At 44.9% G+C, this 24994-nt stretch overlaps 1 protein-coding gene across 1 annotated transcript in view; it reads right to left on the bottom strand.

Moving 5' to 3' along the window:
* The window catches only part of KIAA2012 (KIAA2012 ortholog), a 104577-nt gene that overhangs the window by 18204 nt on the left and 61379 nt on the right, over window positions 1-24994 (bottom strand). Inside the window, exons 13-16 of the mRNA XM_073306440.2 lie at window positions 19873-19944; window positions 17150-17221; window positions 14489-14540; window positions 14206-14391 (exon numbers count right to left, since the gene is read on the bottom strand). Coding sequence (XP_073162541.1) covers window positions 14206-14391; window positions 14489-14540; window positions 17150-17221; window positions 19873-19944 — 382 coding nt within the window. The remainder of the gene's footprint in view (window positions 1-14205; window positions 14392-14488; window positions 14541-17149; window positions 17222-19872; window positions 19945-24994) is intronic.

The raw sequence follows: 24994 nt of genomic DNA, 5'->3' as shown, positions 1-24994 counted from the left end.
GAGCCAAGGAAGCTGGTATGGTTTCCGATGAAGTGAGCTGTAGCTCACGAAAGCTTATGCGCTAATAAATTTGTTAGTCGCTAAGGTGCCACAAGTCCTCCTTTTCTTTTTACAGATACAGACTAACACAGCTGCTACTCTGAAACCTGTCGGTATGGTTTCTGTAGCTCTGTGCCTTTGCTTTTCTACACTTGTTTTTGCAACATGTGGCCTTTAAGTAACGTATCTTTTTTTACATAGACAGCATCTGGGAGGGTGGACAGTCTCAAAATAGTCCAGTGGGCCAATCTCACATGTCACAAATGATGGCATAAATGCTATATGGGGTATAAAAAGGTTGTAAATGGCTAAGTTGCTAAAACTTTTATCAACCTGACATTGAGTAAGAGTGTGACTTGTGTAACTTGCATAAAATCTGTGGGAAGCAAATTCAGCCTTAGTGTCAGTAGGTGCAGTGCCCACTGAACTTAACCCACTTGTGCCAAGCTCATGTGTCCCCAGGAGTGCTGGGGATGGTGCCGTTGAGTCTAAACTAAAGTAGAAAATCTGGCCTGGTTTCATTTATACCTTCCTGTTACTCCTCCCTCTTCAACTGTTTCAGCATGTAAGTTACACTCATTTTGCACACCCAACCCACTAAATGCCAAATGGGAGCAAGTTATGTTTTGGCATTTCCACGAGTCTTATGATCAGTTTACACTCCAAGTGTCATTTACAGGAGTGACAGAAAGAATGGAGTTTGTGGCACAGAATCTTGCATGGGAGTTGCACTGCTTACTTTACGCTGCATTTGGCTAAATTTGCCCTTGAGTCTGCTGAAGATGAAAGTGTGAAGTTCCCAGCTCTCCTGTACCTTGTGCCCATCTCTAGGACTATGAAAACTGTGATGGTTTCATTTTGCTGGGGTCTGGGGTGTCATTTCTCTGATTTCGTTTTGTGAGCTTGAATGAACTAAAAATCCCAAACCAGAACTCAGCCAAACCTGAGTCTCCTCTCACTTTACATTGAAAACTTCCAAACCATGAATGTCACATGACCAGTACTGGGTTTACAATGGCGCCATGGAGCCGGGCCCCTGTTCAGAAGGGGCCCTAGCCTGCTCTGCTTGCACTGCATCCATAGACCCCACCTGCCCACTGGCTCCCCCACCGCCCATCACTTGCTCCTCTCTGCTGTGCCGCCGGCCTGCTGAGGGCTCCTCCCTGCCCCCTGGCTGGACCCTAGTGCACCTCTGGCTGTGGGCAGTCTCTGCTTCCCACTATCTGTGGGGCCCTGCCTGTCTCCCCGGAGCTGAACTGTCTGGGACTGGTGCAGAAGCTTGGCCAGTCTTGGCCAGTTGTGGGGTGGGGGATAGTGTGGGGGCTTGCCTGGGGCGCTCCAGTCCTGAGGTAGCTCGGCCAGGGCAGGCCCTGGCCTGGCTGATCGCACCACTCCTGAGGGACTGGAGCAATTCTCCACCCCGGGACCAGCCCTGGCTGCTCTGCTGGCTCAGCCCTGCAGACAGTCACCTTTCAGCAGGGCCAGTGAGTATGGCCAGGAGGCAGGGCGTGGGGGAGTGGGTCTCTGGGCGGGGGGAGGAGGTGCTGGGCTGTGAGGGGACTGGGAAGATCTGTGTGTGTTGGGGCACTAGGGAGTGGGGGTTCTATGTGGGGTGCTGGGCAGTTGTGGTGGGGCTGTGGGCAGGGGGGCGCTGGGCAGAGGTGATGTGCAGGTCACTGTGCACTGGGGGGGAGGTCAGAGGGAGTGCTGGGTATAGCTGGTCCTTGAGGTCTCTGGCCATAGGGAGTTGAGGGAGTGTGGCAGAGGTGCCTACTTCCTGATTTCCCCAGGGGTGCTTGATCCCCCAGGCCCCACCCCCATTCCACCCTTTCCCCAAAGACTCCATCCCCACCTCTTCCTGCCCCGTTCCACACCCTCCCCCGAGTACCCCCCGCCCTCACTCTTCCTGCCCCTGCCCCTCCCCACCCAGCACCTCCTGCCCACAGCTGATCAGTGGCATGATCTGCTCTGGGGCAGAGTGGGAGGAGCTGAATGGCGGGGCTGCTGGTGGGTGCTCAGCACACACTATTTTTAGTACCCATGGAGTCAGAACCTATGGGGTATTGGGTGAGGGGGCTGTGTGGTGTGGCCTGGGCCTGCCCCCAAGGGGAAGGGACATGCTGGTAGCACAGTGTCGGGCAGGCCACTGTGCGTCTGGCAACTGCTGGTCTGTAAATAGTGCCCTTGCACTGGGCTGTGCAGAGCAGGGCTGCCCCTGCCATGCCATGCCCCATTGCCCCTGGCTGGCCCCTTGCTCTGGGGACTGACTTCCCCATGCCATGCTCCATTGCCTCCATAGGGGCCCATAAATATGTTTGGGGCCGGGCCCACAAAAGGTTAATCTGGCCCTGCACATGACTGACACAAAATCATCAACTGGGCCCGGTTCTGTCTCACCTTAGCTAACCTTTCAGTTAGCTTGGTGATGAAATGTGAAACCAAATAAGATTTGCACAGGTTTAGATTTCATCATACGCATTTCACACAGCTTGTTTCCTGCCCTCGAGAGGTCAACTCCCATTGTCTTTCTGCCTGCAAGGAAAGGCAACAGCTGCACAGCTCCCTCATGTTGGCTGATGTATTGATTTAGGATAGGTCTACACAGCAAAAACTGCATAGGATAGCCTACCCAAGCTGGCTTGAATCGAGATAGCGCAGGTAATACAAGGCCAGCACGGACTCTGGCTACATACTTGGCTCACCCAGTCCATGCTATGCTGTCTGCACACTGCTATTGTGACCTGCGTTGCGCTAGCTGGATTCAAGCTAACTTAGGTAGGCTAGCCTGTGCATGGCTTTTGCTGTTTAGACATGCCCTTAGTCACAGGTGAGGAGTGAGCCGCATAGCACCCCATCTGTATGTGATACTTGTGTAATACCCAGCAAAACCTAGGGACAGCCCTGAGGAGACGTGATGCCAGCATGAAAAGCACATCTTTACTGACAACACTCACATCTTTCACTATCAAAGTTTCAAACAAAAAATCCAGGTAAAGAGTGAGAGCAAAACAGAGTGAGAGAAATCCACCCTGCCAAACACTATCCTGCTTATCAAATAAATAACTAAGTGCTGATTTTAGAAGATGCAAGTGAGGCAACTGGGAGTAGAAGGAAAGCCTGAACCACTTGATTTACGAGGTGGGAGGAGTTCAGAAGAGAAGGATGTCACATGTCTCTTGGCACTAACTCATCCAGAGCACTTCTGTTTTTTCCCAAAAAAAGTCCCAGAACATTAAAAAGACCAAGTCTCTCAATAATGTTCAGTACTTTGCATTTCTATAAGACCATCCTTCAGAGGATCTCAAAACACTTTACAAACTTTAAGAAATTCTCACATCACCTCTGTGCAGTAGGCAGGCATCCCCATTTGATAGTTTGAGACACAGAGGGGTTAAGTGATTTAATATAAATTACTGCAAATTAGTTACAGAGCCACATGAATAAAACCAAGAAGTCCTGATACTCCACTCCCCTGCTGTAACCGCTAGAGTGCTACATGGCTCTTGCCTTAGCTGCTGCTTCTCCCCACTTTGCCCGTTCTGTTTCTCTCCCTTACCAAACAATACAATTTTTTTAAATGGCCCGTAATAGCTTTATTTAAAACGAGAACCTAATTAACTTGTAATTGATATTTAAGGCCAGTTGGCATTCTCCTCCCAAACTAACCTTGCTGGTAATGTTGTCTTGGTAGCTTCCACCGCTGGGTCTGTGCTGCCTGATCTGCACACTTCACTCTCTGCAGCACACGTGTGGTGTGCAGATCACATGCAGTTCTGTGGGGCAATCCTGGGGATGGTATTTGAGGGGTGCTGACAATGCTAAGGCTATATTAAAGGTAGTGGGGAGTACGCTGTAGTTGCATCTACACAGAACCTTTCTGGGGAAGTCTCCCACCATTGCAATTCAGTGACAGTAACAGCAAGAGCGCTAGTGTAGAGAAGAGACCAGCATCCTTAATACTTGGTCATCTGGCCCTGCTTAGAGCAGTGGTTCGAAACCCTTTTTTTTTTTTTTTTTTACCCAGAGACCCCTAAACGAAAATAGACAAACCTGTGGACTCCCAACTAGAGGTGACCCATGTGGGGGGCTGCACAGGCAGGGTCATGTGACCCCCAGATTTCTGTCTTCCATTTGGCCCTGCTCCATGAAATGCTGATGTAGCAGGGCAGAGCAGTGGTGTGTCTCCATGGCTAGCTGCCGCCTGCTCGTGGAATCAATGGCTATGAGGCAACCCCTTCTGATGATGGGGAGGTCTCTCTTCTGCAGTGACGCTGCCATTTTTGGTTCCCCTGAACGCAGGCAGGTTGCGTGTCCTGCTGAGGTGAGTCAGAGGATGGAGGTGTCACTCCCTCTCCCTGCCCCACCGCCAGGGGCTGAAGACCGAGCCCGAGCCCTGCCACCCTGGGCTGAAGCCCAGTCCTTGCGGACTCCCTGAAACCTGCTTGTGGCCCCCGAGAACCAGTGGCTTAGAGCATTCTGGTAAAAACTTGGCAGCCAGTCTACGCTAGTGCTTTTGCTGTTGCTAACTATGGTGGACTAGCACAAATGGTATTATGATGGGAACTTCCCCCAAGGTAAGACAATGGGTCACAATGAACCAGGCAAAAATATAGGGATATTTGGGAAAAAAAACCAACAGAAACCCCCAATGACACACCTTCATTTAATCATAGGAAGCTTGTGACATACTACAGTACCTAAGACCTGAGATATATCCACATCTTCTCCCCTCTTCCCCTCCCCTCTCAGTGGCCTTTGAAAATGATTTCACCTAGACTCTCCTGTATGACCATATTGATTTGAGATTTAAAACCTCCAGCAAATTCAGCTTCTTGTCTTTGCATCTGCGCTGCAGGAAGCACCACTATGCAGTAAAAGATCTAGGGATTTTTGGTGGCTTGTTGTCTGGAGGAGAAAAGAAACTAACCTTAAAAATGAGTTCTTTGGATACAGCTCTAGCAGGAGCCTTCAGAAGTGGGATTGTATAGCCGTTATGGGCTTACTAACAAGAAATTCCATGTGTGTGGAGTTCAGAAGGCGAAATCAACTAAGAGATAAAACTCATGCTGTGTGAAAAGGTGTGCTTTAAGAACTTCCCTGGTGTGAGTAATGGATAGCTGGGGGAGCTAAGAGGTTTAGCTAACAAATGCTGGAGAATCACAGATAAGAGAATGAAACTCCCCTGCTTATGCACTGCCCTGTTTTCTTTAATGTTATAGACAGCAGGAGAGAAGTGAGATTACTCAGTTGTAGTGGTTATAGTCTGATTTTCTTTCCTGTATTTTACAGATACAAGACTTCTGTACATATATCAATGTCAATTCACTTCTCCTCCTCCTAAACCTGTTCACTTTTCCCCAAGAGTATTCCATATCCCTGATAGAGTCCTAAGGATCTTCTCCATTTCCCTCTGTTTTTATTCCACTCAGACTTCAGACCCAATAATGCGGTCACTATCTTTCTGGCTTTGAAGGACTGGGCAAGACACCCACAGGATACTATCTGGTTGGAGGAATTGCTATAAAGTAACACATCAAGCATCCGTTCCCTCCAGGTGTTGAACTCACTACCCTTTGTAGTGCTTCTAGCCTTTTCTGGCTTAGGGCCTGAAGGAATGGAACAGTGAATGGAGCTTCCCCATGTCTTTGCTTGCAATGTGACCTACTAAGTACAAGATGATGTCCTGTAACTTTCCAGCACAGGTGGCCCCACAGTCAATGGGAGCTGCAGCTGCGGAGCACCTGTGAAAGCAGGACACTTATGTGCCTAAATATAGATTTAGGGGCCCAATTTGAGGCTTTCAGGTATGAAAATTTGACGTAAGTTACTTGGGGCCAGCTCATGGGTTTTAGCTACTAGCCTGATTGTAGGGCTGAGAAAGAATCATACCACAGTGCAGGTCACTGGGAGAAATTTCTCTGACGGCCAAAATTCTTCCAAAGGCTCAGGGCAAAGCAGGTGCTCTACTGAAGTGTTACGGTGGCACTATTGTTATGTCTACACTGGAATAAAAGACCCCCAGCATGGTTGTGGCTGGCCTGGGTCAGCTGAATCAGGCTTTCAGAGCTAGGCTGCAGGACTAAAAATTACTGTGTAGACATTTGGGACCCTTGTGGAGTCTCAGAGCTCGGGCTGAAGCCTGAACATCTACACAGCAATTTTACAGCCCCGCAGCCTGAGTCCAGCGAGCCCGAGTCAGCTGACCCTGGCCAGCCACAGGTGTTTAATTGCAGTGTAGACATACCTTTAGTGCTCCCCACGGTACCAGCTCGGCTCTGCTTGACAATGCAAAGGAGAAATAAGGCCCTGGCTCTGGTTACATCCTACCACTTTTGGGGAGGCTACAGTCACCAGTGACACCAGTCTCATGCAATCCCTGCACTCTGCATCCTGATTGCGGCTGGTCCTTGTATTTGTGGGACTGCTCCTTGTGGCCTCTCATTCCCTTGTACCCATGCAGAGCCAGCTGGCACTTTAAGTGAATGAGACTGAGTCAGGTTATTAATCTTTTGCCTGATTATCATTAACCTATCAAGCCTCTGATATCTTTTTCCCCCTGCCCTGATTCCCTACTGGCTGGTGTAGTCATTGAAACCTGTGCCAATGTGTGTAAAGCACTACCATATTAGAAGCGTAGCTCTTTACATTCCCTTTGCACATGATTAAAGGGCTCCACAAGCTGGAGGCCAGTGAAAAATGAGGCCCAGATTTCTTTGCCACACTTCCCACTGATGAACTGTGAACAGATGACAAGTCATAAGTGCCTCCCAGCAAGGAGTATCTATAATGCCTCTACTCTGTGCCTAGAGATAGGTTCCATACTACAATCCTGGATCTGTTCCAGAGAAAAGTAATGGTGCCTGACAGTTCCTTGGTTTTCATGACTGGGAGACACTGAAAGGGTGGTGAGGAAGGAATTTTCCAGATTTTAGTTCACTCCTACTATGTGCTCGTCTAAAAGCACTTGGCAATCTAACAACCCCCCTGCCCTCCCATAGTGAACTTGAATGACAACTAGTAGAAGCACAGACAGCTTCAGTCAGATTTGCCCATATAATGTTTGCCACATTCTCCAGTTCCTTTCTCCAGCCAACCATTGTCACCTCATTCTTATCCAGACTGAGCTTTCACAAACTTGTTCCCATGCAAGACCTGATCTCTACCAGACACAGACACTTGAAGCACCCTCTGTGTTGGATGAAATGGCGATATAAAGCTGTCTGTGATGAAGTGGGAATTTTCTGTAATATTTTTATGGTGCCTGTGTATACCTCAGTTTCCCTCTGTACTCTGCATTGCTACCCAGAGGGTACAAAAGGGTCAAATCTGCTCTTGGGGCAGAGCAAGCATTATGAAGTGTTGTGTCGTAACTGTCTGGGGTGAATGAATGGGTCAGGTTATTAAAGGACTGACTGAAACTGACCATATCAGTGGAGGATCCAGAAAAGAAAATGGGAACTCCAAGAACTGAACAATGAACACCTAACAATGGGAAACGCCAGCAGATGGAGCATGTGAACTCAGTGTGCCTCTGCAACAAGACAGTGGAACAAGATAGTTAAGTCCTAGGCAGACTGCGAAGAGCTACAAAAGGATCTCTCAAAACTGGGTGACTAGGCAACAAAATGGCAGATGAAATTTAATGTTGATAAATGCAAAGTAATGCACATTGGAAAACATAATCCCAACTATACATATAAAATGATGGGGTCTAAATTAGCTGTTACCACTCATGAAAGAGATCTTGGAGTCATTGTGGATAGTTCTCCAAAAACATCTACTCAGTGTGCAGCAGCAGTCAAAGTGAACAGAATATTGGGAAACATCAAGAAAGGGATAGATAATAAGACAGAAAATACCATATTGCCTCTGTATAAATCCATGGTACACCCACACCTTAAATACTGCATGCAGAAGTGGTCCCATCTCAAAAAAGATATATTGGAGTTAGAAAAGGTTCAGAAAAGGGCAACAAAAATTATCAGGGGTATGGAACGGCTTCCATATGAGGAGAGATTAATAAGTCTGGGACTTTTCAGCTTGGAAAAGAGGTGCTTAAGGGGGGGTATGATAGAGGTCTATAAAATCATGAGTGGTATAGAGAAAGTAAATAAGGAAGTGTTATTTACTCCTTCTCATACTACAAGAACAAGGGGCCACCAAATGAAATGAATAGGTAGGAGGTTTAAAATGAACACAAGAAAGTATTTTTTCACACAACGCACTGTCAACCTCTGGAACTCCTTGCCAGAGGGTGTTATGAAGGCCAATACTGTAACGGCATTCAAAAGGGACCTAGATAGGTCCATCAATGGCTATTAGTCAGGATGGGAAGGGATGGTGTCCCTAGCCTCTGTTTGCTAGAAGCTGGGATTGGGTGACAGGGCATGGATCACTTGATGATAACCTGTCTGTTCATTCCCTCTCAGGCACCTGCCATTGGCCACTGTCAAAGGAGAGGATACTGGGCTGGATGAACCTTTGGTCTGACCCAGTATGGCCGCTCTTATGTTCTTAAGTATCAGGATACTGGGATAAGAGTTGGCTTTTGCAGGGATTCAGCAGCTCTCACCTTGGACTGAAAAAGAGACAACAGGAGACAGCCAAAAGTGGATTCAATGGCAGCTTGGCAGGGTGGGGAGAGTTGGCTTGGCCAGACTGGACTATGTCTTCACCTTTATTTCTCTATGTTAACCTAACAGGTAGTCTACCGTAGAACCACTACATTGGCGCAGCTGCAGCGCGTCTGGTGAAGATGCTTTATGCCGATGGCAGAGAGCTCTCCCGTTGGCATAATTACTCCATCTCTGCAAGAGGCAGAAGCTTTGTCACTGGGAGAGCATCTCCTGCCAACATAGCGCCGGTGTGGACAGAACTTAAGTCATTGTTACTTGCATTGCTCAAGGGGGTGGCTTTTTCACACTGCTGAGCAACGTAAGTTAGATCAAATTAAGCGGTAGTGTAAGCCCTAAGGATCTCCCGATGCTGTGTTCTAGTTGACTAATAAATCCAACTCTTTTGAAAAGGCTGCCTGGTGTCACTGCGAATACTTGCTGAGGCGCATTGGTCCCTGAAGAGTGTAAAAGTCTCGGACCAGGTGTGTGTCTCAGTTGGACCCACTGGACAGAGCTCACCATGTGAAGCAAGAGTGCTAGAGCCTGGAGGCTCAGTCTTGGAGGCACTGAGGCTGCGTGACCTACCCTTAAGGAAGAGTGAGACAACTTGGGGGACTGCCACATCGAAGCAGTTACTCCAAGGGACTGTTTAAAAGCTGGGGCCCTGTCACATAGCCGTAACAACTTAATAAGGGTAAGGAGAGAACATTTCCTAATGTTTATTGAAACAGTTGGCAGGGCCAGTTCGGACTGGCTGCAGAAACTGCAGTGGCAATAGTCATTCTCATGGCTGATGAGAGGCTTGCTGTTCCCTCCTCCTCCAAACTGTGTAAAGAGGAGAGCAAGCTGTGCTGCTGGCTGCCTTTTGGTGATGGAAAGTGCCCCAGTGCTTGGTCACTCCAGCCTCCATCAACCAGCAAGGATGTTCAAGAGCTGCTAGATGGCAACCTGTAAACCCTGCCTCCCAACCTGGCGAGATATCACTTCCGATGAAGACACTCTAAGCCGACGAGAGAGAGCTCTCTGTTGGCTTAATAACTCCACCTCCGCAAGATCTTCTTCCGCTGACAGAGCGCTGTCTACACCAGCACTTAGGTCAGTGTAACTATGTCGCTCAGGGGGTGTGGATTATTATACAGGGCCTCTCCTAACACTGCCATCACCTACTTTCCCTAACTTACGGCTGTTCCAGGACTACGTGCTCTGGCTGATGTCCACTTGAATAATGCTGTTCTGACTCAGCACTCCTTTCAATGGAATAATTACAGAGTGGGCTCAAATTAATGGGTCTGTAGGGGCTTGGACCAGTTCTTATTACTGATTCTGTACTGTTAACCAGTGGTGCTTTGAATCAGACTTCAGCCTAATCAGAGCCCATTTTTGACAATGGGGACATCAGGACCTGCTAGCAGAAAATGCTTTTTAAGGAAAAACTCTGTGGTCATGTACTGAAAATTGTGGAATGCTGGTAATTTTGGTCCTATCTGTGAGTATATATAGCAAGAGGACAAGCAGGCGGGAGTCGTAGGGTTCTAGGCAGAAGCACTCCACTGAAATAGTGAGAGACAGAGTAGCTTAAAGTGTAATACCATTTTCCTTATTTCTAAAAAAATGTCCTTCTTTGTTAGAGGACAATTTACATTCCTTTGGGATGCTTTACTGTTGTCACATGACAGATAGGCTTTATATTATAAGGCTGCACAGTTATGAGACTCAGGTTGCTGGCAGTGAACAATTAAGAGTAAAGCACTGGGCAGCATCTGAGGCCAGGGCTACACTACAACTTACCCTGGTATAACCACATTACTCAGGGGTGTGAAAAATCCCCATCCCTGAGCAATGTAGTTATACTGACCTAACTCCTGGTGTAGACAGTGCTACGTTGATGGGAGGGTGTGATGACTTGAACTGGGACCATATAGAACATTGTTGCAACCAAGGTCCTGTAGTGGCACCAAATCTTGTATAAAGGGGGTCAAATGAGGTGTCTAAGACAAGGTTATGGTTTGCTGATTATGATTATGCTGTCTATATGTGTGTACCATTTTTGTAGTTAAAATTATGAATATTGGCTCGATACTGTCTGTATTTCAAACTTATGCTATGCTTCTGGGTGACAAGTTGGTGTCAGCTCTGCCCAGCCTGCTTGATGGCACATTAAGGACCATCTGCTACACAACTGACCCATTGAGAGAAGGCAGGCACGCCTTGTGACTCAGCAAGGTATGCAGGGACATGCCTATGGACAGAACTCTGAGGTTTTTCCAGGACATGTGATGGACAGCTTGTCTTCGGAACAAAGAAAGAAAGACCACATGGAAAGAGAATATAAAAAGCTGCTGCAGCTCCTCCATCTTGTCTTCAATCCTGCTTCATATCTCTGGAGGAACTTTGCTACAAACTGAAGCCTTGAACCAAGGACTGAAAGACCCATCCCAGCTGTGGATGTACTCCAGAGACTTGATTTGAACCTGCAGTTTATTCTATCACTGCTGCAAGTCTGAACCAAGAACTTTGCCATTACTGTATGTCATTGATTCCTTTTAACCAATTCTAGCTCTCATCTATATCTTTTCCTTTCATGAATAAACCTTTAGATTTTAGATTCTAAAGGATTGGCAACAGCATGATTTATGGGTAAGATCTGATTTGAATATTGACGTGGGTCTGGGGCTTGGTCCTTTGGGATCGAGAGAGCCTTTTTTCTTTTTCTGGGGTATTGGTTTTTATAACCATTTGTCCCCATAACGAGTGGCACTGGTGGTGATACTGGGAAACTGGAGCCTCTCAGGGAACTGCTTGTGTGACTTGTGGCTAGCCAATGGGGTAAAACCAAAGTCTTCTCTGTTTGGCTGGTTTGGTTTGCCTTGGTGTGCACAGAAACCCCAGCCTTGGGCTGTAACTGCCCTGCGTTAAGCAGTTTGTCCTGAATTGGCACTCTCAGTTGAGTCCCACCAGAACCAGCATTGTTACAGACTGCTTCTCCCATGGACATAGCTACCACCTCTCATAGAGGTGGATTAACTACGTCAACGGGAGACGCTCTCCCATGAGTGTAGCAGCGTCTTCACTGAAGCATGACAGTGGAACACAGATGCACCGGTGCAGTATTTTAAGTGTAGACCAGTCCTTAGTTAAGTAACTCCCCTTAAAGTAAATGGGAATTTCTGTGTAACACCAAAAAATCTTTCTAGGAATTTTGGTAGGCTCCTACCTATGGTTTGTCTTTTCAATCCAGTCCACAACAGTGCAGAAATGGGGAGAATGTGGCAGCTTTCTCTGGCTTGTCTATAAAACCTGAGATAGTAAATGGTGTCTGGAACCAAAATCAGACCTGGTGTAAGTGTGTGGTAATCCAGTGACTAAAGGGAAGCTGTGCCTACCTACTCCAGGTCTGAATTTTTGAGTTGGGCCTATGAAATTCAAGGACTCTAGTGGGGAAAGATGAGAGAGAATTAGAAGGTACTGTTTTGAAAGGGTCATATGTAAAGGGGATAAACTACACTCGCTTTTGATCCAAGATCTAAGAACCAGGGAAATGATTCAAGTATTAAAATAGACCTGTAATGTCAGTCTCTTCAGACATACATGAGTGTTACTAGGCTCAAGAAGAAAAAGCACAGGAGCAGAGTGACAGTTTGTCACTGACTTAACAGGACCTGTCAGGCTATTTCCAAATGTCTTTCACTTGCTCATTAATGACCTCCTGCACTATAAAAAGAACACCCCAAATATTCTAAGCCCTTAGGAGAACATTTCATATGGTCTATCAGATATTAAATGGTCTGTTAGCAGAAAGGAAAGAATTTCCTGAAACTCTGGTCAGCATTTCCGTCTCACCTACACGCCTTAACAGGAAGTTATGCATGGTTAAATTGGTCATTACAAGATAAACAAATACAGGTGACATATTTAGTCCCAATCATTCACATCTACACTTCATGTCAGACAAAACCCCAAGTCAATTTCCAAATAATGAAGTCATAGGTGTAAGTAACTCAGAAAGAAGATAAAGCTGTCAAACTCTCCACAAAAGCCCCCAGAAGTGAGTGAACTGTCTGGAAGGAAAACATCTTTGTCATTGACTGACCTGTGGTTTCGGAAAATAAAATAAAACTGTACTCGAAGTTAAACAAAGCAATGTGGACCAAACGATTCATTTTTTCTTTCATGTGCAGGCTATAAACTAGACAAGGGGAAAACGCATTCTTTTGAGTCAGAATCTGAACAACTTCTGGCATACAAAACCAATTGGTATTTGACATCAAAGTCTACTTTGTTAGCTTGGGGCTCAATTCTGCAACCTTTACGCTGAATTGTATCAAGTAGTAGCAATGGGGCTATTCACATAAATGCTGCTCAGTATAATAAGAGTTGCAAAACCAGGTCCTCTGCTTTTAACACAATGGTTTAAATTTAATCCAAGTGTAATTTCACCGAGTTCAGCGGAGTCACACCAGGGATGAACTGGCCCCCTGGCTACCATATATGAGATCTGGGTTCAAGAGTACCTTTGGGATTAGAGCTGTGTGAAATGTTTGCAGTGAAATCCCAGAACCATATTCAACTCTCTTGTTCTGGCATTTCATTTTGAAATTCAAAATTTGGTAAATTTCACTGAAAGGATCATCAAGACTCTCAAACTTCTGAGTTGGACCTTGGCTCTGTTTTAAGTTGGCTCAGATTCACATATGGTAGTTCCTCCCTTTTGAGTGTATTTTGCTTTAAGTTTTTGGCTTGTTTGAACCTCGAATGCCAGGGGCCAAATTCTGCTGTTATACCTTGGAAACTCCTTTGGGCTAAGTGGTGTAAACCCATCCAGATTGAAACCAAAATAAAAGTCCACACAACCCCTCCTCTGAAATGAAATCAATGACTCAGCTTGATTCAGAATCCCCATCTCCTACCATGGAAAGTTTGTATACATAAGGGAAATTGTGCTTAATAATATTAGTCTAAATCCTGATTTAACTGGGAGTGTCATCTGAATAAGGGCTGAGTTAGAACATTAGGCCTTGATTCCAGAGCAATAATAAACAAATATATAATTTTTATTTATTGTGCACCCAAACCTGAAGACTCCCAGATGTCTATTAGTCTAAAGGATGGTTACTGATTAATAAGGTACCAACTCACCGTTGGCTAAAAAGATAACGAAGTTCCCACGCATGTTAAAATGAAAAAAAAAATACAGAGGAGTAAAATTTTCAAAAGCTCCTATATCCCATTTTCAAAAGTCCCTATGGCACTTAGGATCCTAAATCTCATTGAGAGTCTAGGTGGGACTTAGGAATTCTGTGTAAAATTTTCAAGAGTTCCTGTCATCTAAACTTGGTGTTTCCCCAGAGACCTGACTACTGGAGAAGCTTTAGAATATGGACTATTACCTAGGAAGAAAATAGCACAGCAATGATTCTCAAACAATCACGTCATCAAAATTATCGGTTTCCAATCCAATGCATTTTCAAATGATAGAAAAATCCTTCTCTCACATTTCTGTAAACAGGTACCAGCCTTGTATGAAAAATAGAGATTATCATGGATCTCTCACCTTTCACAAAGTTTCTGTCCTCCTGCTGCTTTGCTCCAGGTGTCTGTGTTACACCGTTGGAATGCATCAGTGAGCCAGAGCACAACTTAGTCTGTTGAACCTGTGTCAACCTGAGGTGCCCAGAGAGACTATATTGGCCATGTTGGATCTCCTCTTTGAATTCAGAAACAGAGTCCCCATTTCCTACTGCCAAAATGGAGGAAGAATTAGCAATAGTGTTTGCTCACAGATCAAATGATGCAGTAAAAATTAAAATGAATGAGTAAGCACCAGCTAACTTTACCTTTATGTTCATTTTCTATGCAGTGACTATATCCTTGTTGTGTTCTAATTTCCTGTTTTTTTTAAAAAAGAGAAGCATCTTTTTAATAAGAACAGTCAGTGTAGATGGGAGTAAGTAAAATGCAACATTGTGGCAGCTGGTCATAAAAACCCTGGCCCCAATCAGGTTTACGCAAGACCATCTGATACAAGGAACTTGACTTGTCCTTGTCTATGGTGACTGCAAAGTTCTGGTCAACAATCTGTTGGTTAACTACTGCTTAGGGTCATGTTCTAACTCACTGTCTAGTGAAGAGCAGCCCCATTGCTACCTGCACAGAGCTACCACAGCTGCAGAATAGGTTGCTGCAATAGTATTCATAGAGAAGTCTGAGAGAAGAATTCCTTCTGTCCCCTGGAACCTTCCCTGTGCTGAACCTGGCTACTTGGGATTAGTGAAGGAGGGAGGAAGATTTTGCTTTCAGAAAATCATGGGGGGAGACTGTGTCAGACTGAGAGCCAGGAGCTCCTGGCTCCCAATTCTGTGCTCAAGTCACTAAACCAGGTCTCTCCACTGAAGTTGAATTAATTTTCATATTGCACTACATGTCCTCCCTCAAGTAATAACTTCTATGAAAAGCAAATGAACAAACAAGGTAGTGACAGACAAGGCAGTGAGAGACATTGGAAAGTGAAGACAGAAATGCCTGGGAGCAACAGTAGCACCGCTCCCATATTAATGATGATTAAGAAGTCCCTTATTCAAGAGCAATTGATGTTACATAGGGTTAATTAGCTTGCTTCCTTCTTCCCCCTCACTGGTCATTGAACAGATCTAGCCTCAGGTAGAATTCCTGAGTCCTCATGCCCCTGTTGTCACTATTGTGCAAGATAGAGCTCTAATTGTGTCATGGTAAATTTGAGAGAAAATCAGAGATTTGTCATGGCAAAATTCATGGGTTTTGGTTAAAGCTAGTAAAAAGTCACACACCCAAGTGCTTTTGAAATGTGTGTAATAAAGATGTGCACAAAAGAGAAGTGTGAGTGGTACCACGTGCCTCTTGTGAGCCTTGCCTTGGTTTAATTATTTTTAAACTTCTTTAGTGGGGAAAAAGGGGTCACCTCTTTTCACCTCCCCTCTGACTTGCTTATGAATTCACACACATGCCTTCTTCATCCTAAGTTGCCACTAGAATTCTTTATATTTTGGGGTTTTATACCCATTAACTTTAAGCACATTTAAACAGTGATGTGACAGAGCAAGCAATCACGGAGAAAAGGAAGGTGCCTCAGTGGAGAGATAGTCCATGCTATTTAAGAAGCTGGGATAAATCTCCCTGATTGTTGGGGCTCCCGTTTTCCCCACTGTTACCTGGCTTTTTTATCAGGGGGAGGGAGGGAAAGTAGGGCTTGGGAAGTTGACTCAGGGCATGATGTAGAGCAGCCTTGGTCCATGAAAAAGTAGTGGGAGAGGAGGCCTGTCTGCTAATATCCTTTCAACAGGGCAAACTGGGAAGGGGAGGAGTCTGTGTTGCTATGCCAACGCAGGCACTCCTACCTCTCAGTCAGTGCTGGACAAGCAGTACTAGAGAAGGAGTTGTTCCGAGAGCTTGAGATATAGTTTATTGGAGACCTACGGGCAAAGGTTCTGTGGAACCAATAATATCCTGACTATTGTGTATTCTTGTGGGGGAGTGGATTTTGTATGTGTATTTAACTTTGTGTTCCTGTTGATGCTGTTTAGTGCTTTTATGTCTGCAGTGGCCTCAGCTTATAACCTGGTGTCTGCCTGTGACCAGTTCAGCACGCTGTTTCCACAGTGTACAAGACATGCTAACCATGTTTGTCCACCTGGTTTGGCCAATCCTCCTTTCTCCCAGCTCTGTGAGCAATAGGGCATCCCAGAATGCATTGCCCCATGTGCTGCTAATGCCATGTGCTTTAGACACTCTGTCCCCTGCTGCCCAGAATACTGATACACATATGGCTGTGATGGTGGAAGAGCTTCTGTGCAGGATGGACTCAAACTGAACCATATTACTTGTAACTGGTTAAAGTGACCATGCTGCTAACTGGTTCCAAATCACAGTTAAAAACTCTAGAGAGAGCCTAAGAAAACAAATCTAACTTGACACAGGCTACTGAACAGCAGTTGTGTGGTAATGGCTTCCTCCAACTTCTAAATGTTTCATTTTCATGGCAAATTTTGAACTTTATCTATAGTGGGCCAAGTCTTTTGGCTCCATTTGTGGATCCTCCCAGGCTTAAATGCAGCATTTGGACTATGTTCGGGTAAGGGGCACAAAGTAGGGTTCTGTGCAGGAGGATTCTGCAACCCCGCTCCTTCCCCCTAAATGACAGGGAGCTGAATTGTTCTGCAGCTGAGGAGGGTGGATTGTGTAGCTTTGGTGACTTGCAGTGTAGCCAGGGAGTTCCTACACAGCTAAAATCCACAGGATGATTACCCCACTAGGGTACAGCAGGCTACATCACCGTTCCTCTCCACTGCTGATAGTTCAGGCTAGGAGGCCACTTGTGAGCTTCTTTAGGCTGAGGACAACTTTCCTCAGCTCTACGTGCATTTTTCTGAATGTACAGCCCATTCGCTTGGGTTGTGTGTTCCATCCAAGCATTTCCTTGCATCCATTTAAATTCATTTGGTGAATTTCTATTCTGAACATACCAGCCCTTTAGCTGTACAAGCCCCAGAATCTCCTTTCTTCAGGGCAGCTGCTTCCAAGGGCAGGGTGACTTCCTGTGAAGATAAATCCCATCAGAGGCATGACAATTATAGTTAGTGCTACTTAAATAGCTCACATATCTATTCATTTCAGGCCTCATGATATCAACCGCTGAAATAAGGACAAATACTAAAGAAAGGAAAAGCTATCATATAGTATATGAGATTAGTGACATCTGTTTATTTACACAGCATCACAAATATGTGTTGTGTCTCACAGACAGGTAAATTCTGCCACAAAGAAGTTATAGGTAAAGGCCACAATGGTGAAACCAGATCAGCATGGGCAGGTCTCTGCACCATGTAGAGCCCCAAGTGAAGGGCTGCTGACAAAGTTACATGGCAAGCAGCTATTATAAATGCTAAGGGATTGTGGGGAAAGGAGGCTGAGGGACACAGCAGTAAAATCATTGGGTTGTTTTGGCTGGTAATGTGTGTGTCATGGAGGTTCTGAGAGCTTTCTGTAATCTGTGCGGCTGTGCAGTACTGCGTATTTCAGGGAAGGGCAGGGTGTGGATTGCACCCTCAGCAAGTTTGCAGATGACACTAAACTGGGAGGAGAGGTAGATACGCTGGAGGGCAGGGATAGGATACAGAGGGACCTAGACAAATTGGAGGATTGGGTCAAAAGAAATCTGATGAGGTTCAGCAAGGACAAGTGCAGAGTCCTGCACTTAGGACGGAAGAATCCCATGCACCGCTACAGACGAGGGACTGAATTGCTAGGCAGCAGTTCTGCAGAAAAGAACCTAGGGGTTACAGAGGACGAGAAGCTGGATATGAGTCAACAGTGTGCCCTTGTTGCCAAGAAGGCCAATGGCATTTTGGGATGTATATATAGGGGCACTGCAAGCAGATCGAGGGACGTGATCATTCCCCTCTATTCGACATTGGTGAGGCCTCTTCTGGAGTACTGTGTCCAGTTTTGGGCCCCACACTACAAGAAGGATGTGGAAAAATTGGAAAACGTCCAGAGGAGGGCAACAAAAATGATTAGGGGACTGGAACACATGACTTATGAGGAGAGGCTGAGGGAACTGGGATTGTTTAGTCTGCGGAAGAGAAGAATGAGGGGGGATTTGATAGCTGCTTTCAACTACCTGAAAGGGGGTTCCAAAGAGGATGGATCTAGACTGTTCTCAGTGGTAGCAGATGACAGAACAAGGAGTAATGGTCTCAAGGTGCAGTGGGGGAGTTTATGTTGAATATTAGGAAAAACTTTTTCACTAGGAGGGTGGTGAAACACTGGAATGCGTTACCTAGGGAGGTGGTAGAATCTCCTTCCTTAGAAGTTTTTAAGGTCAGGCTTGACAAAGCCCTGGCTGGGATGATTTAATTGGGGATTGATCCTGGTTTGAGCAGGGGGTTGGACTAGATGACCTCCTGAGGTCCCTTCCAAACCTGATATTCTATGATTCTATGAACGGTTCACGGAAGAGGGTTGTATAGGAGGAAAGAGCGGAGCCTTGATGGACCAAGTCAGGAAGATGGGTCCAGAGCATGTTGTCGATGCTTAATAAACAATGAAAAGGAAACATTATTTATTATGGTAAAACTCCAAGGACAGCTGGTGTAACATCTTGTAGAAGAGTACAATAACTTAAGTACAGGGCCCCTTCAGCAACCTGGTTACAGAATTTACCTCTTTGCCACACAATTTTGCTCCAGAATCAGATGTAATAATTAAAAATAATGTTTCTAGACTTTGTGGTTGTGAAGAAAATCTTAGCAATGTGAACCAGGTATGAAGTGTAACAAGATGCAGTTACGTCTCTGTTAATCTTGAAGACAGCCTGAAACCAAAACTTGTAAACTGCCCCTTTCCTCTCAATGGTGTGTTAACAGCCTATTTATTAACCAATTTAAATGTAAACACTGATCACTTCAACCAAAACATCCAATGGACAGGATAGGACTGGACTGGACTGGGACTCTGAAGTGGTGCAGGAACTTGAGAGATCATACTCGCCTCTCTGTGACTCTGTTTCCCCACCTGTAAAATGGGAATACTGATCAGGTGCTTGGACTAGATAATCTTGTGGTCCCTGTTGGCCTTAAAAACTAGGATACCTTTTGCAAAGCACTTTGAGATGCAAAGCACTTGACTGTACAATTGAAAAACATTGTTTTGGGTCAAACAAAATGCTTAGTGTCTGGGCATTTTGAACTTTATTTTAAAAGAAGCAAAGGAAATGAAGGGCGACAGCTTTGTAATTAAAGGGCAGGTTGTGGTCCAAATCCTCAGCTGGTGTAAGGTGTTGTAGCTCTGTTAAAGTCAATGGAGATACACTGCTTCATCCCAGCTAAGCATCTGACTGAATGTCTGTGGATTATAAAATTTAGAGGTGATTTAAAATTAGTATTTCTGGTTTTAGATTTTAATCAGTAAAACTGCCCCAAACCAAAGCCATCTTTTACAAATCAGTTTTTAAATGCGCACTGAAAATACCTGGTTTAGCTATTTTGAAATGTCTTTTTTTTTTTAACTTTGACTCCTTTGCTGGATTCTATTCCTAGTTTTGTTACTGTGAAGTTAAATAAATGAGAAGATATTCTTTGAAATGTAACTAAAATCTTTTTTAAAATTTGAGTCCTACGTGTGGCATAAAGGGCTGTAATGACATATTATACAGTACTTATGTAATTTTTTTCCTGTTTTAACATACCAGCTTTTTATTTATAAAACTCTGAGGCTCTCCGTTCTTCAAGACAGCTGCTCCCAAGGACTCTGAGCATTTCTGTGAAGATAAACAAGAACTGCAGAGGATTGACTTACAATGAATGCTATTTAATAGCACAAATATTTTCAGAAATAGCTTTCATAAACAGAAAATATTAAATGGTAACTCCTGAGTGCAGCCTGAAACTAGCACAAACTGATTTATGGTTAACACATCTCCCTGCTCTAAATAGCTGTGCAGTGTTGTTGCACACTGTTAAACAGCTGCTGTGTTACAGAGCAGAGGTGGGCGTATTTCAGTGGTGGGCGAAGTGATTCCTGTACATTCTATTTTCTACCAGGGTGTTGTCTTAAGCAATGTCTATAAAGTGTTCCTGAGACCTTTGAATGAAATGTGTTACAAAAAGCAAATTATTGTTACAGGGGTTAACCCCTGAGGACATACACAGCTTGTCTGTGCTGGAGAATTGAACTGGTCAGATTGCAGCACTGTGTGCCCATAGTGTGGTGTGTCCAAACTAGACCGTAGTTAACTAAAACAGCCTGCTGCTGTTTTGTTGCTCATCACACTAGTTCTGCACTACACCACTAGTGCAATGTCAACTGGATACTTATCCCACTGATCCTGGCACAGCCCCTAGAAGCAGTAGATTCTGGAAAATTTTGAAAGGCCTTGTGGAATACTTCCAGAAGCATTTTACAGAGTGCTGGAGCATGTGGTTAGTATGCTTGTCTAGTGTCAATGAGGCCACAGAAGAAGCTTCATGCCTTCTGTTATGCTTCACCCTATGCTTGGACCAGCCTCCCACTTCTAAGTCACTGTGTGCTCTTTTTCTTCAGACCTAGTGAACCTGCAGTGTTTTCCTCCTCATTGTTGTATCTGCATTCGCTCATTCCTGAGCCGTTGCCCTGAACTAGTGTAAGCTCTTCCAACTTGCAGAGAGGTAATGTCTCTATTTTGTGTGTTATAAAATGCTGGGTACGTTTATGGTGCTGTATAAATAATTAACTATAAATACAGTGGCGCTCACTAGGATTGTTAAGTCTTATGGTCAGATTATAGCGGATAGGTAGTAACTTGCAGAAAGGTAATTTTGCTGCCAGCTGTCTGATGCTTTCACATAACAATCATCACTATTTATCAGTGTTTAAAAACGCTTAATCACAAAACCATCACACAATTTCGAGGCACAGTTCGTTCACATTGACTGGCAGCCTTTGCTCTAAACAGGCCCAGGATTGGAATAACTAGGTTGTTGCAGGTCAGGATTGAGCCTGAATTGGCACAGATGTGTGGGAAGCTTGGTTTAATACAAGTTCTAGCTGGTGGTATCAGTACCTCATTTTCATGAGCGCACAGGTCAATTTATCTGCCAGTTGGCAACTTTCCATTGTGTTACTGGGATCATGCAATAGAGCTGTAAGATTGCATTGACTATGCATTTATTTCCCATACCTTTTATAGTCTATCTCTTGTCTTTTCTCTGTCCAGTCATAAAACACTTTTTAACACTTGCTCTGCTTTTAAGAGCTAGTAAGGGCATAGCAATTGATAACATGTATAAAGCCAGTATCCTCCGAAAAAAGCTCTTCTCAGCTATGAAATGTGTTGCCTACTTGAGAATTTCAGGAACTTTTTCCTGGCTTTTATAACATGAATAAAGATGAATTAGATACCATGAGACTGACCAAGTAACAATTGTTTAATCTCTGGGGTTGATTACTTTAATCTACAGCCAAGAACTTCAAAAGTGACCTAGGATGCCCAACTTGAGATGCTGTTACGGTTCCTGATTGACAGAAAGTGCTGAGCACCTGCCATCTGAAAACAAGGCCCCATCAAGGTGTATGTAATTTGGTCTTAGAGAGTTCTAAATGCCCAATATAGCCTCTGAACCTTGATTTGACCTGGTCAGCTGTTCCAATTAGTTTGTAACAAAGGCAACTTTCTGATGCTGTAATCATAGTATCAGTTCTGGTACAATAAGATCAATTTGTATGTTGTAAATAATACTTTTAATAAAAAGGGTTCAGTCTGTTAATGTCTTTTTCCCGAGCCCCTCATTACAGTGCCTGAATAGCCACAATCCTACCACAAGTACAAATAATTTAAAACATGACACCAGGCCTTTTCCTTCTATCACATGGTAAAATCTAGAAGACGTTACTTGGTTTTTAGTCAGTCCTCACTCAGGCAAAACTTTCACTGAAGGTGGTGAGATAATTGTCTGAGTAAGGATTGAGTGGAGAAAGGCCCAAGAGTTGGGCCCAGCAGACTGTGCAAATCCATTGTCACAGCGCTTGCAGCAGAATTCACATACCCGCTCCACTCCTGCCACAGAATTGTGCTCTAGAATTTCGTCTTAAATTTTAATTTAAAAAAAAAAAAGATTCCTATGTTCGTGGAGAAAACCACAAATCTGAGCAGACTGTAAACTGAGGCAGCATCTAATGCCTGTGTCTGCAAAGAGCCTGAAACAATAGCTCCAAGTGATGTGAATTGCTCCATTCATCTCCTGTTGATATGTTCCATGTTTTATTATGGTGGGTGGGCCAGGGTACAGACTTTGAGGACTCCATACTCCCCTCAATCTCCAGCAACCTCCCACTGATGTCACTGTCTTGCAGAGGTAGAGTACCTGTGCTGATGGGAGAAGCCCTCCCCTCGGTGTAGGTAGCGTCTTCACTGCAGCGCAGCTACACCACTGCACCGTTTAAGTGTGGACCTGTCCTGAGGTGTGGCTGTGCTGAGTAACGGAACTCAGTATTGCCAACACCAAGTGTTCAAAAATCATGTCAGGCCTTTAAAAAAGGCTTAAAAATAACGTTTTTTAAATGTTGGGTTCTTTCTATTTGCCTTCTGCTTTCTGAGCTTTTGGGTCACAGGCATGTCATGCTTTCAAGCTTTTCTCTGCAACCATGAGGGCTAGAAATCAACTTCTTTTTTAAAAAAAATCAAAGCTGAAATTCTCATGTTGTAACCAGGTGATTCCAGAAGCTGGGCCTTTAATATGAGAGCTGGGATAAAATCATGAGATTAAAACACTGCTCCTGAATTTCTCCTGTTTGCCCCCATTTTTCTCCAGGGCAAAGGTCCCTGGGGCTGCCCTGTTGTATCGGCTTATTTAAGCAGTGCTGAATCCCTGAAACAAATAGACCTTTATATCAGGACTGACAGGGCTCTGTGACTAGTAAAATGCATTTCAGAATGCCAGACCTCTCATATCTTGGTCTTCATGGCACTGGATGTGTTGTGCAGTCCATGCATTCATTCCCTGGGGTCAAGGGTGTAGCTTGTGTTACACTCTAGTGACTATTCCGGCTGATTGACGGAGTCTCAGAACAGAGTCCCATTCAGCCCTCTTCAATTCAAGGAAGGGGCGCCGGGTGGGGGGCCACACCACGCGGCATGGCCCCACTCTGGCTCTTACGCACTCCAATGGCCCCTTCCAGCACTACAATGGAAGCTGCAGGGATGGTGCCTGTGGATGGGGCACCGTGCAGAGCTGCCTGGCTGCGCCTCCACATAGGAGCTGGAGAAGGGGCATGCCACTGTTTCCAGGAGCTGCTTGAGGTAAGTGCCACTCGGAGCCTGCACCCGTGAGCCTCTCCCAACACCCCAACCCCCTGCCTCAACACTGATCACGCTCCTGCTCTCCAAACCCCTTGATCCCAACCTGGGGCACCCTCCTGCACCCCAAACTCCTCAGTCCCAGCCCCACCCCAGAGCCCACACCCCTGCCCCAGCCCTGATCCCCCTCCCGCTCTCCAAACCCCTAGTCCAGAGCAAATTCCTCATCTCCAGCCCCACTCCAGAGCCCGCACCCGCAACCAGAGCCCTCATCCCCTCCTGCATCCCAACCCCAATTTTGTGAGCATTCATGGCCCACCATACAATTTCTATTCCCTGATGTGGCCCTCAGGCCAAAAAGTTTGCCCACCCCCTGCTCTAGAACTTAATTTAGCAGCTGTGAGGCCAATCAAGTAACTGCTTTTTTCCCCTCCTGCTGGTCATCCAGCTAAAATGAGATTTGCTGAATTGGATACAGTACTTGCCATCAGCCCTCAAACACCTGAGTTCTCTACTTTGCCAAAAGACCAGTGTTCCTAAAATCAGTGTCTTGCTGTCTTTCTAGCCTTAAGGATTTATGGTTTGCTTCTCTTTACGCTAGAGATGGGGCTGAACCAAAACCCTAGATTGTAATACACCTAACTTTAGGTGTTTAAAATCTGGATCCAAATTCTGCAACTCTCACCCCATTGTGCGTTTCCTGGGACTTAAAATAAAAGGTAGCTAATCGAAATGCACTTTCCTCTGTTAACATCATTCTTTAGTTTACTAAGCAGTCAAAGAGGACAAGTGAGGTACAACAGGGAAGGGTGTGATTTAAAAGCTGAGAGTGAAAAAGCTTCCTTTTTTTAAATGTCTACTAGTAGTGTCCCAACTTTACATTGTAGTCCAGAGGATTGATGTATTAGAAAGTCTACAGTAAAACAGATGCAGCCCAGTTGATTTTCAAAGCTTGATATGTTAAAAAAATCTTTTCTGTTGAAAGTATGTGAGGGAGAGGGAAGTAAATGCAAAATGAGGCTGGGAGATAATCTCTAACTGGAGCACACTGGAGCTATCTTTGGGGCCTCTGTCATCCACACAGTAAATTAAAGGACCGGTCTCTTTTCAGACTTGCCTAAGCCAGAGAGACCCTCAGTCTTGACGTTTCCACTTAAACAACGTCATCAATTTTTATTCCTCTATTTTCAAATGACGTTGATAATTTTTCAAATCAACTTTCTTTCTTTCTAATATTAACTCTTCCTAAATACTGTTCCACAGGTTAGCTAAGAAAGGTTTGCTCTACGAGATTAGATCACTGCCCCCTCTAGTCCTGCCTCCAGCGATGGCCAGTGTGGGATTTTTCAGAAGAAAGTGAACCCCCCAGACAAATTATAGGTATACTTAACCTGAATAGCTGTATAAATTGTGGAGAAAATCACCAAGGGATGCTAGAAAGAAACACATCTAATTCTTTCCTCACTTGATGCAAAGCAAGCTTATACTGGGCCTCTCCATAAATATTTTATGTGCACTACTTCCATCTTGCCTCTGT

Source organism: Lepidochelys kempii, chromosome 11 (genome assembly GCF_965140285.1).
Source record: "Lepidochelys kempii isolate rLepKem1 chromosome 11, rLepKem1.hap1, whole genome shotgun sequence".
Classification (NCBI taxonomy): domain Eukaryota; kingdom Metazoa; phylum Chordata; order Testudines; family Cheloniidae; genus Lepidochelys; species Lepidochelys kempii.
This window is presented reverse-complemented; position numbering and strand designations above follow the sequence as displayed.